Source organism: Gekko japonicus, unplaced genomic scaffold, assembly GCF_001447785.1.
Source record: "Gekko japonicus isolate JY-2015 unplaced genomic scaffold, Gekko_japonicus_V1.1 scaffold13, whole genome shotgun sequence".
Taxonomy (NCBI): domain Eukaryota; kingdom Metazoa; phylum Chordata; class Lepidosauria; order Squamata; family Gekkonidae; genus Gekko; species Gekko japonicus.
This window is the reverse complement of record NW_015172553.1, coordinates 1,310,588-1,324,934: the sequence shown is the minus strand read 5'-3', so window position 1 is coordinate 1,324,934 and position 14,347 is coordinate 1,310,588. Positions and strand designations below refer to the sequence as shown.

Sequence of the window (14,347 nt, the reverse complement as noted above, 5' to 3'; positions counted from 1 at the left end):
ACTTCACCAGTTCAGTGCAATATCATCTCTTCCTGCTAAGATACGATTCATAAGCCAAATACTCAAAGAAGCCCGCTTGTATGCAGCAAAAATATCTTAATATAAGTAGTTTGGAAGATTACACCCTCAAAGTCAGCCAGAGTCAACAACTGAAGCAAAAAAATTGCATGGCCAAGTTGGATCTCAGTTTGGGAACCCCTGACTTAAGAATTTCATATGTGTGTGTTTTTTTTACCAACCATCAAAGAGCTCATCCTAATATTTATCATTTGCTTAGTACTTCAAAATACTTAGATATGTTATCACAATAATCCATAGAGCAGCCTTGTAAAATAGGCCATTGTTTTTATCTCCATACTTCAGACTGGGGACTGAGGTAAAAAGTGAGGGGCAATTGAACTGACAACCTCCCAGACCACAGCTAATAAAGCTTTCTAATATTGCAGGAGAAGAAAAAAGGGAACTTTAATTGGCTTTGGATGGAGATGGAAATGGATTTGGCCTGGATTTGGATGCATGGATTAAACATGTGCACTCAAGAATGAGTAGATTATCTCTGTTGAAGGATGCATTTCTTTTCCATACTCAGCCAGTTCTCACTCTTTATTTTTAGTCAAAGCATAATCCACTGAAAGGCTTTTGGTGCATTATGCATCAAATACATCTTCCATTTTATTTTTAGTAGAACTTGCACAGATAATATTCCTAGTGAGTTGTGCTAATGACATCTTAACAAGTGAAGCTTCATGTTGGTACTGTGACTTGGTGACTTTGGGTAAATCATATCCAAGGGATGTGCACTCTGTTGCTTTGGGTTGGTGTGCATAGTTACGATAGCTAATAAAGCTTTCCAACACTGCAGGTAAGGACAAGAAAGGGAGCTGCAGCCTCTCCCGTGTTGACAGCACCACCTGCCTTTTTCCTGTTGAAGAGAAAGCCGTGGAGTATTACTTCGCATCTGATGCCAGGTCTGTGGCACCTACTTAGTTAACAAAAAGGACCCCGTGGCTGCTTTCCACGTTGGGTATTGGAGTGGAGGTCGAGCAAAGGGGCAAATGCAGAAGTGGGCCACTTCAGCAGTGAGGATCAGGGAGGAGAATATAACACGAACCAAAGATTCATTATTGATATTATGCAGTTTATGCTATTGGTGCATGAGTAAGATAAGTATATCACCTGAGAGTTAGGCTTGATTGACCCATGTGGGAGAATGAAATGGGAATGAGGTGGCAGAGCCCTAGCATTGGCACAGTGGACTCTTCCACTTCGGGTTGTGTATGGAGCATCACATTTTGGAATGATCTATGTTAGAAAGCTCCCTTCAGGTAAAAATCAACACAGCAGGCCAAGAGCAGGAGATCTCAGCCTTCTCCCTGCTTTACTAATTATTTGTTTGCATGGAGTTTTGATGTCTATTGGAACATTCAAAGCGGAACCAGCCCTCCCCCTTCCTCCCACAAGCTGGTGCAGTTTGTTTTACTACCTTAGAGCTCTACCACTTCATTATCATACATATGCGAACCAGTCTTTAATTAGTGGACTACTTAAGTGCAGTAGGGCTTGAGCACAAGGTGCCAGGGATCCAGTCCATGCTCAGCTATGTAGCAAACAGTGCATCCTTGGGCAAACTTCATATTTAGCCTGTCTTATAAGGGTTATAAGGATGTCAGTCTGAAATCCTCAAAGACAAGGTGGGAAGCCAACGTGGCAAACACATGCTCTCTCGTGCAGTTGCACAAGATGTGCAAGACAAAATTTATGCTGAGGAAGATCTAGGTTTTATTGGCTGTGACCTGGTTTATGAACACCTCCAGCATCTGGGATGCTTTCAGATGAAGGAAGAATTATTATAAATCAGGAGCAGATATGTGATCATGTGCTTTTCATCTAAAATCGTATAGGAGCTGAAAGGTGGTTTACAGTAAAATCCCATATTAGACTGTCGACTGTGTCATCTTCAGTGGTTACTATTGCTGTCATCAGGGGTTGTCTTTGCTTCCCTATCATTCCCACCATTTGACAACATTCTCAACTTTCTTAACAGTGCAGTTATTGAACACACCAACAGAGTGATTTTTCTAGAGGATGACGATGTGGCAGCTGTTGTGGACGGCCGTCTCTCCATCCATCGAATCAAGCGCACAGCTGGTGATCATCCTGGCCGTGCCGTTCAGACCCTGCAGATGGAACTTCAGCAGATCATGAAGGGTATGCATTTGTGACCAGGACTTTACAAACAGCCGATCCCTGTCAGAGAGGCCCAGTCTCCTTTGTATCCTTCTGTTCCTTGGCCTGCCGTGGACTTGCCCTCCCAGCCATGGATTCTTCATTTGCTTTCAGCCAGGCTTGGCTGTGTGTGAGAGGGGTCAGGCAGAGGTGCTCTTTTTCCCTCCTCATATCTCTGGCAGTCTTCCTTTTGGCACTTGGGGGGGGGGCTGTCTGGCACCACACTTTAGGGAACCTTGTGTTGTGGATTTCCTCCACTTAAATGGGAGACCACTTCCTGCCCCTCGGGAGTTAAGAATGGAAAGTAAAACTGAGCATTGTCCCTCCTACTAACCAAAACATATTTTAGTTTCCAGACTGGCCCTCAGTGGGATGCAAAGTAGTGGTTTTGGGGATTCGAACTGGCCACACCCTCTTTGTCCCTTTCCACTGATTCAGGCTCCGTTTTTAACACAAATTTTTTAAAGGCAGTCTAGTCCTTCCGTGTGTCTTTCTGGTTTCGGACTGTCACTATTCATTGTTTATCCCTCATCATGCTATATTCAGCGACTAGCACACTACACACCATAGCAGAAGTTGGTTTATACATCCAGCCTTCAGCTTTACTTTTTTCCTTACGATGGAGGACAGTAAAATGGTTTCTTTTCCCACTGTGTTATCTTGTGCTGGGGTGATGTTATCAACAGAATCAAGATACCACATTGGAATCAAAGTTACAGTTGTGTTTCCCACACAGTAGTGTTTCACACACAGTATATCTTTTGTTTCTTAAAGGTAACTTCAGTTCATTTATGCAGAAGGAAATTTTTGAGCAGCCAGAATCTGTTGTTAATACCATGAGAGGAAGAGTCAACTTTGATGACTACACTGGTAAGTTGGGGTTTTCCCCTCTCCATAATTTAGGGATATATATTTTAGTGGCTATTAAAATGTGAGTCAGGACATGTTATAGTTCTTAAATATATTTATTTTAAGCAACATTTTTTTCTTTAGCAAATATAGTCTCTGGGATTGCTTTAGGAGAATGGCATTTAACCCTTTCCTCCCCCTTTCATTTCCCACCTGGGGAAACCTACCCGCAAATGGTATTTACTCCTGCTGAGGAAAACATACTTTTTTTTTCACCATCTGGGAGAGAAAATCCATCCATTTTCCCCCTTTATCTCTTCTTACAAGCTATTTACTAGGTAGGGCTACACTTGATACTAACCTGCTTGACAGTCAGTAAGGACAGTTAGCCACCTTTTCTCTCTTTATCTTCCCTGTATTTACTCCTGCTGAGGAAAACATACTTTGTTTTTTCACCATTTGGGAGAGAAAATCCATCCATTTTTCCCCCTTTATCTCTTCCTACAAGCTATTTACTAGGTAGGGCTGCACTTGATACTAACTTGCTTGACAGTCAGTAAGCACAGTTAGCCACTTTTCTCTCTTTATCTTCCCTAGGATGATATCTCCTGAAACCCATTATATTAGGCCATTCCCCATAGCTGGGCCAGGGGTAAAGTGTCTTTTAACCAATAAAATAACCTTGAAGATCATCATTGATGCATGTTTGTTTGTTTCTTTTGTTCAGTTAACTTTCTATGCTAGAAATAATATCTAAACCTTTCTGTCTCTATTTGTAACAGTAAATCTTGGAGGCTTGAAAGATCACATTAAGGAGATCCAGAGGTGTCGACGTCTGATCCTTATTGCTTGTGGGACAAGTTACCATGCTGGAGTTGCAGTAAGTAACTGGCCCTGGATCTTTAAGTAGCATTTTGGGCATATTTAACAAGTTAGCGTGATAATTTGGAGACAGGAATCACTGTCTGGCCAAACAAACAACTGAAAATTTTGTTCTGCAGGCGCATTAGTTGATTCAATTCTGATAATAGAATGCCATGCTAAAAATGGATCATGTATAACTTAACATCACATAAGACTCCAAATATGTCTCAAACATACACCAGTATTGAATACTGGTGTATGTTTGAATGTATTGAATACTGGTGTATGTTTGAGAAATATATGGAGTCTTATGTGATGTTGAGTCATACATGATTTATATTTATTCATCTATTTCCTTAATTCATTGTTAGTTATGCTAAAAATGGAAGCAGCACTAAAGTGTACACTGCTTCAGACTGGAAACAATTAACAATCAATGTGAGCATGGAAAGGACACTTAGAACCATGGGGAACCATGGGGCCTCCTGGTGGTGGTTCCTTGTCTGTAGTAATCATGACACTCCATCCTTACTCCAGGTTAAGTGCATTGAGACACTCCGCATAATCCAGTGGACTTGGGTGTGAGATAGAAATGAAGAACAGAATGCTTTCAGATGGTGACAAACCATTTTGGAGAGTGGCTTCCCCAGCAGGCTTGTCTAGGCTCCTCCTTGCTAACTCCTCTTGCATTTCCACCTGCCAAAATGACTGCCCATGGCCATCAGGAGGAAGCCATCCCTTCAGGGAAGTTTTTGCCCCCCCTCCCCCGGCAATTTCCCCCCAGATTAATGGCTATTAGGCAAGGTATGACAACCTATCCCCATTCCCTCACTCAGACGCAGGATTTCCCCTCTGTGTTTCTCTTCCTTTCTGACTGAACAGCCACTTAATCTATTTTCTTATTTCTTGAAGATCTGTGGCTGTTGCACCCTGTTACGTTATTGTACTTTTATGCTGGCTCAGTCCAGAAACTTGAGGGAAGAGACAAGATCACCCTCTTAACTTAAACTTCTGAAATGGCACACAAGAGGCTATATAACGTTCAAATATAAACAAAATATTTTATTCAATGTAGAGGGGGAAAGATCAGGTGAAATCAGGTGTAAAATGTCTGAGCCTGGTGAATCAAATATAAGTCTGAAGTGACTTATAATCACAAATGCCAGTTCATGTTTCCAACACATGAGAGTTCTTAAGTTTTCCACAAAGTCTTTGAAACTTCAAGATGAGAGGCTTTTGTTTCAATGTTTCCTAAAGTATACTTTCTTGAGTTTTTGTTTCAATGTTTCAATGTTTCCTAAAGTATACTTTCTTGAGTTTAACTGACTTTTCAGGTTTCAGAAAGCAGGGATACACTACCAAGAACCCAAATTCCTTCTGTGAACCCTCCAGGGATCACTCCACTCTTTTGTGGACCCTCCAGAGATCACTCCTTTTAACTGGGCAGGGAATCTCTTCTCTAACTAGAAGATCTATCCCTTTTCCTGGCCCAAATGGGGGTCTTCACTGATCCACCCACTTCTCCTTGCCAACCTCCCCTCCCCTCAGTCAGTATGAAACTGTTTTCAGGCAGAGCCAAACTGTTGTCAGTCAGAGTTAAACTTTCCACAGTCAGGGCTAAACTCAAACTGAGTTCTCTTCAGCAGTCAGTTCCCAAGTCTTTCTGCTCAACTGATGCTAAGCAATCAAATTCCTTTGAGCAGCCTGTGACTCAAGGCTCTGTGCCTCTGTGAGGCATTATCCCATCATAGTCCATTATATGTTTATGCAGCACTTACGAGCTTTTAAAGTGCAGTCCGTCACACAAGATGACTAAAGTGCAAACTGCATATTACAACTTTTTACGTTTAAGGTCTCATTTCCCCTGACCTTGACTCTGATAGTCAGACTGCAGGAGCAGCAAAAATTGTTTTTCAGGTGCACCAGTCCCCCAGTTTGCATAAGGACCACACTAGGGAGGGGGGAAATGGCTCAGTGAGGGGCTGTACATAGTCCCTCAGTACACACAGAGGATGGGGGCCAACGGGAGCTGCACATTACTAACCTGCGAAGCAGAGTGGGGGAAGTGAAAGCTTCCTGAGAGGGAAAGGGTTCCGCACCATTGCATCATAAACCAGACCAGTGGTGCTTCCACACACGGATTTTTCCCTGCAAGGAGAGAGCCCTGCATTTAGGAGTTTCTGCATATCATTGTAATCATTCTAGTCATGACTCCTGGGGCTCTGGAAGTTTCCCTATTTAAACCAGATCAAAGGAAAACCTCCTTTGATATGTTTTGAACAGGGAAATGTGGGATGGAAGCGCTGCTTGCAGCCGATCTGGGGAGGTGGGGGGGGGAGCTAGGCTCCACTTTTCCTCCTTTCTTTCAGCCACTACTGCAGCTACTACTGCTTCCACTGTGTGTGCTCCTTTTTGCACCTCTGTATGGAAGCAAACCAGGCGAAAGTATATAGTGCTAGACATAAGAACATAAAAGAACATAAGAGAAGCCAATGTTGGATCAGGCCAATGGGCCATCCAGTCCAACACTCTGTGTCACACAGTGGCCAAAAATACCAGGTGCCATCAGGAGGTCCAGCAGTGGGGCCAGGACACTAGAAGCCCTCCCACTGTTGCCCCCCCCCAAGCACCAAGAACACAGTACAACACTTGCCCCAGACTGAGAGTTCCTATCTATACGTTGTGGCTAATAGCTACTGATGGGCCTCTGCTCCATATGTTTGTCCAATTCCTTCTTGAAGCCGCCCATGCTTGTAGCCTCCACCACCTCCTGTGGCGGTGAATTCCATGTGTTAATCACTCTTTGGGTGAAGAAGTACTTTCTTTTATCTGTTCTAACCTGACTGATCAGCAATTTCATTGAGTGCCCACAAGGTCTTGTATTGTGAGAAAGGGAGAAAAGTACTTCTTTCTCTACCTGCTGTATCCCATGCATAATCTTGTATGCCTAGACCATACTTGAGAACTTTGTTTTGCCGTTAGTTGCACTGGAAGCTCTAAAAATTGCTACGAAGAAGGACTTGGGGGGGGGGGGGTGGAACAACAGGGTATGCAGTAGAACACAGTGACTGAGAGGGTTCTCTGAATTACCAAGAATAAATCAGTGAACAAATGGTCTTGGTAATGGTGAGAGACGTTAATGTGGAAGTATCTGGAATCTCCTAATGGGACCTTGGTCCTGTCATAGTGCCAAAGCCAAATTCCTCATTTTTGAACTGGGAACATTGGTAGTCTAACTCTGAGGGTAGTTACACAGAAGGACCATAAAGTCATGTGACCTCTAAAGGATCTATGGAAGTGATTATTTATAATCTAAGAGACTTCAAGAAAGATACCCTTCATCAGGCATCTGTCTTGTTCATGTGCAAATAATGTCTGTGCTGGACCCAGATCAAAGTACCCTTTCAAGCTGTGGAACTTGATTAAATCAAGTAAATTACTTTTTAATCTATAATAAGTTCCTTTCCTTGAAGTTTTGTATTCCAAAGGCTCTCCAGTTGTGGGAATGCTTGAACAATGTTACACTTGAAGATGTGGTGACTTTTGCAGGGTGGTGGAGTACCCAGAATGAAAAACAACATTACTCTTCCTTTCTCTCTTTTTAATAATGTAGGGATGGAGGTTGGTGGCAGAACAAGGGATCTACCACCCTCTGGAATCTACCACATGAAGCAGTTGCTTCAAAGGCTGAAGAGTTTGTAATTTTCTTCTTTCTGTTTTCACCAGACACGTCAAGTGCTGGAAGAATTGACTGAATTGCCTGTCATGGTGGAACTAGCCAGTGACTTCTTAGACAGAAACACTCCAGTCTTTAGAGATGATGTATGCTTTTTCATCAGCCAGTCGGGTAAGGCCTGTGTCCTCAAAGTGTGGGGCTGGTCGACCACCATGATTCTCCTATGGTGGACTGATATGAGAAGGTTGGACTGGGAACAATATAAAGTCAGCTTTTACTAGGGTAGATTGGCAGCCAGTATAACTCATAAATTTTGATTCTGGATGCTGCAGAGGAAGGTTGTGATCCAGTGGAGCTCAGGAGCACATGCCCAATTAAAATTTTCTCTTCAGGAGCTCTTAGTATGGCATACTTCTTTAACCATCCCATTGCTGTACAGACAGTGTCTTTTTAAAAAATCAGGCAATATTCGGGTGCTAATAATGATTAGAGCACATTTAGAACTTGAGACGTGCAAGCTTTCCAGGACAAAATGCATTTTTCATTCCCAGAAAAACATTGAAACCAAAGAGGAAGTGCTACATAAATGTAGTGACGCAGTGTACATTTAGTACACGAAGGGGAGAAGCAGAATTTTGGACTTTAATGTTAAACCTTAGATATTAGCTGCAAATTTAGATCCTACAGGTCCCTGTAAGTTGGTGTCTGCGTATACGTGTGTACATATAAACCTATATGCACATGCAGAGGGATCTGTCAAAATCTCTTGAGTGGCAATAGATTATGTAGAAGAGTCAGCAGCAGGAAATAATCTTCTCAGAATACAGCAATTAAAGGATTTCATATCCCAGTTATTTCTGTAGAAATTAGTTCTGGCACTCAAGGAAATACAAGATGCACTGAAGAATACACAATGGGTTTTGTCTCCTTAGTTAGCACGCCACACCTCATTTATTTCTTTCATAGGGTAGCCGTGTTTGTCTGCAGTAGAAGAGCTAGATATGAGTCCAATGGCACCTTAGAGACCAACAAAATTTTCAGGCTATGAGCTGTTAGGAGTCAGAGCTCCCTTCATCAGGTCATGGAACTGAGCAAAAACCATGTTCTTGAAAGCCTGTGAGAGCATGGCTGTTGGAATATAGAACTTTCAGGACTATAACCAGGCATCCTCCATCTGTCCTAGTAGGTGAGACCGCGGACACCTTGATGGCCCTTCGGTACTGTAAAGAAAGAGGAGTTCTCACTGTAGGAATCACAAATACTGTCGGTAGCTCCATCTCCCGGGAGACAGACTGTGGGGTGCATATCAATGCTGGGCCAGAGATTGGTGTTGCCAGCACAAAGGTGAGGAATCCTTGCATGGCCAGAAATGTTAGTCTTCTGTACCCAGGAACATCTAATTTTTGTTGTCTGAATAAATGTAGGTTTGACTGTCTTGTTAATGTACTTGGCACAATGGAATCCTGTATTTGAATGCATTGTGGGATTTATAAAACAAAAGTTTTCTCAAGAGGTTGGCCAGCATGAAAAGGTATAGAGTTCTTAGCCACCATATCTCACTGTTCAGTGACAGTGTATCTTCTGGACCTAATGATACAGTTTTCCAAAGTCAGGTCAGCAAGTGTTTGGTTTCCAAGGCACATGCAAGCCAAATTCTGATCAGGATTATGAGGAAAGGGGGCTTAGATCCGTTTGTGCTGTTTTCCTGACGCTGAGGAGCCTCCCACGTTGCCCTATGGGGAAAATGTGTGTACTGACAACATGTACTGAGGAAACTTAATGCATACTTTGTGCTTCCCCAACTGTGTAAAATAGTGACTTCCTGGGGCTGTTTCAGATTTATTTATTTATTTATTGGTTCAATTTGTACCTACACCCCCCCCCCCCCAAGTTTTTTGCAGGCTCAGGGCGGCTCACATCAGTCAAAACATAAGTTGACACATAAATAACAAAACACACATAAAAACATTTAAAACAATTCAAGTTATACAGTCAAGTTCATAAAGTGCTGGTGATGGTCAGTGAAGTATTTACGGTGGCGTATTTTAACAGTGTGCCCGGAGATCTAGCAATCCTTCTGCTCATGATCTTTTGATATACGGACAGTGTAGGCTAGATGTCAAACCCAAGGGCCAGGGCTCTGTAGTGGTGGCGGCTCCTTAGTTGACAGCCTGGTGGAAGAGCTCCGTCTTGCAGGCTCTGCGGAACTTTAAGAGATCCCACAGGGCCCTGATCTCCTCCAGGAAATCAGGAAAACGGCACAAGGGGGAGATCTAGGGCCCCTCCCTCTGTGCACCAGAGGCCTGATCTAAATTGGGGCCATGAGTGTGTTGAAGAACAAGTGACAAGTCTGTTGTCCTAACTCAGAGGCATAGCTGGGAAAATATTTTATTGTGTAGTTAGGTCCTCATTTTGCCAACTAACTGGTAAGCAGTGTTCCCTCTAAGCTGAGTTAGTGTGAGCTAGCTCAGTGTTTTAGCCTCTGGCTCACACATTTTTGTCTTAGCTCAGAAAGGATGGCTCCAGAGCAAACTAATTTCTGCAGTAGCCAAATAACTTGCTAACAACTTTAATGCCAGTAGCTCACAAAGTAGAATTTTTGCTCACAAGACTCCAGAGCTTAGAGGGAGCATTGCTGAAAGGAAAATTGGGATGAAAAAAGCAAACTTTTAATGATGTTTGATTTTTAAACCTGGGTCACCTTTATCCCAACTCAGTATAATGCCCTACACCACAACAACTGTTCCTTGTAGAAACAGTATAAAGAACATGAAAGGAAGCTAGGAGGATGAAGCTTTCCTTCCCCCCCTTGGCCCCCCCCCCCCCCCAATTTAGGTAATTTATCAGTAGTTGACATTTTGTATCAGTTTCCATATTCATTTGCCACATTTTATGGCTGTACTTCTCAAGTCCTTAATACAGCCCAGTTCATTTGTACCCAAGGAATATCAGTGTTGTTGAAACTGGGACCCTGCTGTTGCTTTATCTACCTTGCAGGAGAAAGGGCTTGTTTTGTGTCAGTAACTGGCCAGCAGTGATGTTTTGCAAATAGTTTGTATGTTGGATATTTAGGATGTTGTGGTGTGTGAATTACTTCTATTGGTCTACCTTACAGTACTATGTAAGTAGGGCTTATTTCCTTGCAGATGCTGTATGTCTGTTTTGCTGCATATGCTCATGTACAAGCTCCTGTTGTGCACGTTTGTGGAGCCATTTTCCTCCTTATCTGCACAGCTATCCCACCTCAACCAGTTCATGCTTTTGTTTTATGTTGTGTGATTTTTAGTTACATTTAAGAATTTAAGCTTAGGTAAGTACTACCTGTTAGCTGGGAAAGGAAAGATTGTTTCTCTGCCAACCAATACAAATATTAATCTGTACTGTTGGTCATGGAGCATTACTGGAAGACTGCCTGTGTTTTTCTCTGTTTCTTTGAGGAAACTTTTCCAGATATCTAAGGCAGCTATATCTGAGGGTGTGGGGTGAGATCAGGATACAGAGAATAGTCAAGGCAGCATAAGCGACATGTAAAATGCTTGGTTAAATCTGTTAAGGTACACTTTCATACAAGTGAATAGTTCTACCAACTTCGTACTTGGTATTAAATTTTATTCTGAGAACTTAACTGAAACTATCCCCTCTGTCCTGTTTTGGTTTATCTGGTTATTAGAGAAGTCTCTGGCCAGTTGTTTAGGTGATATGGAAGGTGGCCTCCTTGTCTCAGAAAGGGAGAGCATCCCCATTTCCCAACTGAGCCTTCCTCTTGAAGCTCCGTTATGCTTCCAGGAGCCCTCTAGCTTCTGACTCCTGTATGAACTACATCCAGAGAGAGATGCCACGCACAGTGGCTCCTCCTTTCTTCGTTTTCTTGTTTCCTGTACAGTTGTCTGGCTGCAGTTCCCCCCCCCCCCCCCCCGTTTCCCTGAACTCTCAATCTGGTGTCAAGCACCCTCCTAGGAGTCTTTGCCCTCCCTTCCCAGGTACTGAAGTTATTTCCTTTTCTTAAGTTTCTGAGACATATTTAACAATGTTGGCCCAGATTTTTATGCTAGGGAAAACAGCTGCTTATTGTGGAGGAACTGCCTTAATATTAAATTAGCTGCAACTATGTGAGTTCACTTGTTGGTTCAGGTGTGAAAGGGTTTCATTGCAGCTGCAGGTCCAATTTATTTCAGTCCAGGTTAGCTCTTGGAAAATATTTGTGTTACAACATACCAGGTTAAAAATATTCAGAATCCGTTTCTTAACACTATTTTCTGCTTCTCTAGAGGTTCAAGTAAACTGCCATCATTTAGATGTTGAGGCCTTTTAGTCTGAGGTAATCCCTGGAAAACTATGAGACATTATTAGGGCACATATTAGCACTTTGGAAACTGATGGGGGGTGTCAAGCAAGCAGGGACTCATCAGGGTTAAGGCAGGCAACTAGTGGCAGACTCAGTTTGGATAGCAGTCATGCATCCATTAGGGCTTTATGCAGTGAAGTTTCTGCTATGGCTGTAGGCCCTTGTGTAGCTTCTATGGAGCTATGGAGGTTAGGGAGAAACCTTGTGGTGCACAAGGCACTCTCAAGAGCACAAAGTAAACCTTCACCAGCACCGAGGCAAAGAGGGCAGAAAAGACCAGCATTGGGTGTACGCTGGTGGCCTATTGCTTATGCAAAGATCGTCATCCCCCATTTACTGCATTGGTTCAGACAGAACAAATTTAGAGTCCTGTGGCACCTTTAAGACCAACAAAAGTTTATTCAAGGTATGAGCTTTCATGTGCAAGGCACACTTTTTCAAATAGGTTTAGATGTTATTCTAAGCCATGTTTTAATGAAACTATGGCTAGTTATCAGGAATTGGCCCACAAATGACAGTCAATTCTCGCTTTGATTGACTAATGCCTGGTTTAAACTGCCATCTCTCTTTCCTCTGTCGCCCTTCTGGTGACCTGGATTGTATTTCTTTTCTTTGACAAGCCTTTATTGGCATATGTATACACATACAATAGGAGATCAGACTAAATATAGATTGGAAAATACAAATCCATATAGGGTAAAATTGAAGCTACGGCAAAGAAAAACAGCATAAAAATAGAAAAACCTAGTGGTTACTTATCAGCACGTGTAGCCATAGCACTAAGAAGAAACCTTGCTACTATTTCAGTTTTTTCCGTATCTTGATTATCAAGTAAAAACAGAACCTTAAAATCGTCAGAAATCTCTGGGAATTGAGCTAATATAGGGTACAGAAGATCCTGGCGGGGCACCAAATAAAAGGGACATTGAAGGAGAACGTCCCCACGTTTCCCCACAGTTTCAACACAGTCCTTCATACAAGGACAGGACCTGCTGGAGTAGGGGATCCCCTGGAATCTGCCAGAGAGAAGAGGAAGAACATTAAATCTGGCCAAGGAGATGGCTCTGCACAAATTGGGAGGTATAAGTTGATGAAGATATTTGCATTTGGAACAATCCCTAAATTTAGGGGAGAACAGTTTCTGTTAGCCAAACTATAGAAAGTTTGCAACTCTGAGCCCAATAAACTAGATTTTATTTTTTAAAAAGCCTCAGGCTCAGAAAGCAAGGATAGAGATTCTAAAGGTAAGTTGAAGGGAGCATACTTTGGCTTCGATGTGAGATAGCCAGCTAGAACTGGCAGATTCAGAAAGTAATTGATACGGATAACTAGAGGGGTCAGAGCTGAAGTGGGGTCGCAACCAAAATTTAATGGTGTGGATCCATGCCTTAGTAGCCATCAAATTCTGTCCGCACTCCAAACATAAAGCAGCATATGGAACACACATGGGTACCCCCCATGATCTTTCGGAAGAAGGTAGAATGGACACGTTCCACTGACGTGTCAATTGCATCTATCCAGAGGGGTACTCCATACAATAATTGAGCTCCAGTTTTAGCATTAAAAGCTTTGAGTGCAGCTGGCACATACTGGTTTCCACGGTCAGAAAAATAAAAAAAAGATTGCTGCAGCACTGACTTTAGCTACATTAACAGCCATTCTGCAGTGATGGGTCCAAGTGGCACTAGAATGAAAGTGGTGTCTCTCTTCTCTGTGCCAAGGGATGCAGTATGTCCCAATTCCTTCCCTACCCCCCCAATTATATGCTCGTCTCCAAGGAAGAGGCAACAAGGGAGCCTTGTGTTAACCTTGAATGCTGAGAAGTAGCCCTGCTGGCATTCCCTCCATCCAGCAACCAACTCCCCCCCCCCCCCTCACTTGTCTCCGCGGAGTAAGAGTAAATAGGGTGCTTGCACAAACCAGTGTGCTGGATAGTCATTGTTTCATTGATATTGCTTTTCCCCCTTGGAAATAAATTGAAGTAGCAAGCATGCTGCACTGCTGGGTCAAAGAAGACAGGGTGGAGAACATTTTTAGGTTGACTCAGAGCCAAAGTTGGGGAGGCACAGTGTGCTAGCATGGGCTGGCTCAAAGTATGAGCAGTTCCATTTCTGGGTCACTCTGGCCAGGGTACCAAAATTGTGCATTATGTTAGAGCATGGTTTAGCTAAAGTGTGGTTGTTAACCCAGCTGCACATTCTGGTGTGAGCGATCCTAACCTGCATTTGCCTGCATTTGGATGAACCAATAACTATGGTTAATTTAATTAAACCATGGGTGAGCATTACATCTTAACCTGATTCATTGTTTCACTTTAGTATCTAGCCACGTTTCCCAGGAACTTAGAGTGCCATACATGTGCATTTCCCAATTTATCTTTATAACCC

The 14,347-nt window shown here is 42.8% G+C and overlaps 1 protein-coding gene across 1 annotated transcript in view; it reads left to right on the top strand.

Moving 5' to 3' along the window:
• GFPT1 (glutamine--fructose-6-phosphate transaminase 1) overlaps positions 1–14,347 on the top strand; it is a 42,973-nt gene that overhangs the window by 18,004 nt on the left and 10,622 nt on the right. Inside the window, exons 9-14 of the mRNA XM_015421080.1 lie at positions 863–968; positions 2,045–2,208; positions 3,001–3,096; positions 3,858–3,955; positions 7,666–7,786; positions 8,802–8,959. Coding sequence (XP_015276566.1) covers positions 863–968; positions 2,045–2,208; positions 3,001–3,096; positions 3,858–3,955; positions 7,666–7,786; positions 8,802–8,959 — 743 coding nt within the window. The remainder of the gene's footprint in view (positions 1–862; positions 969–2,044; positions 2,209–3,000; positions 3,097–3,857; positions 3,956–7,665; positions 7,787–8,801; positions 8,960–14,347) is intronic.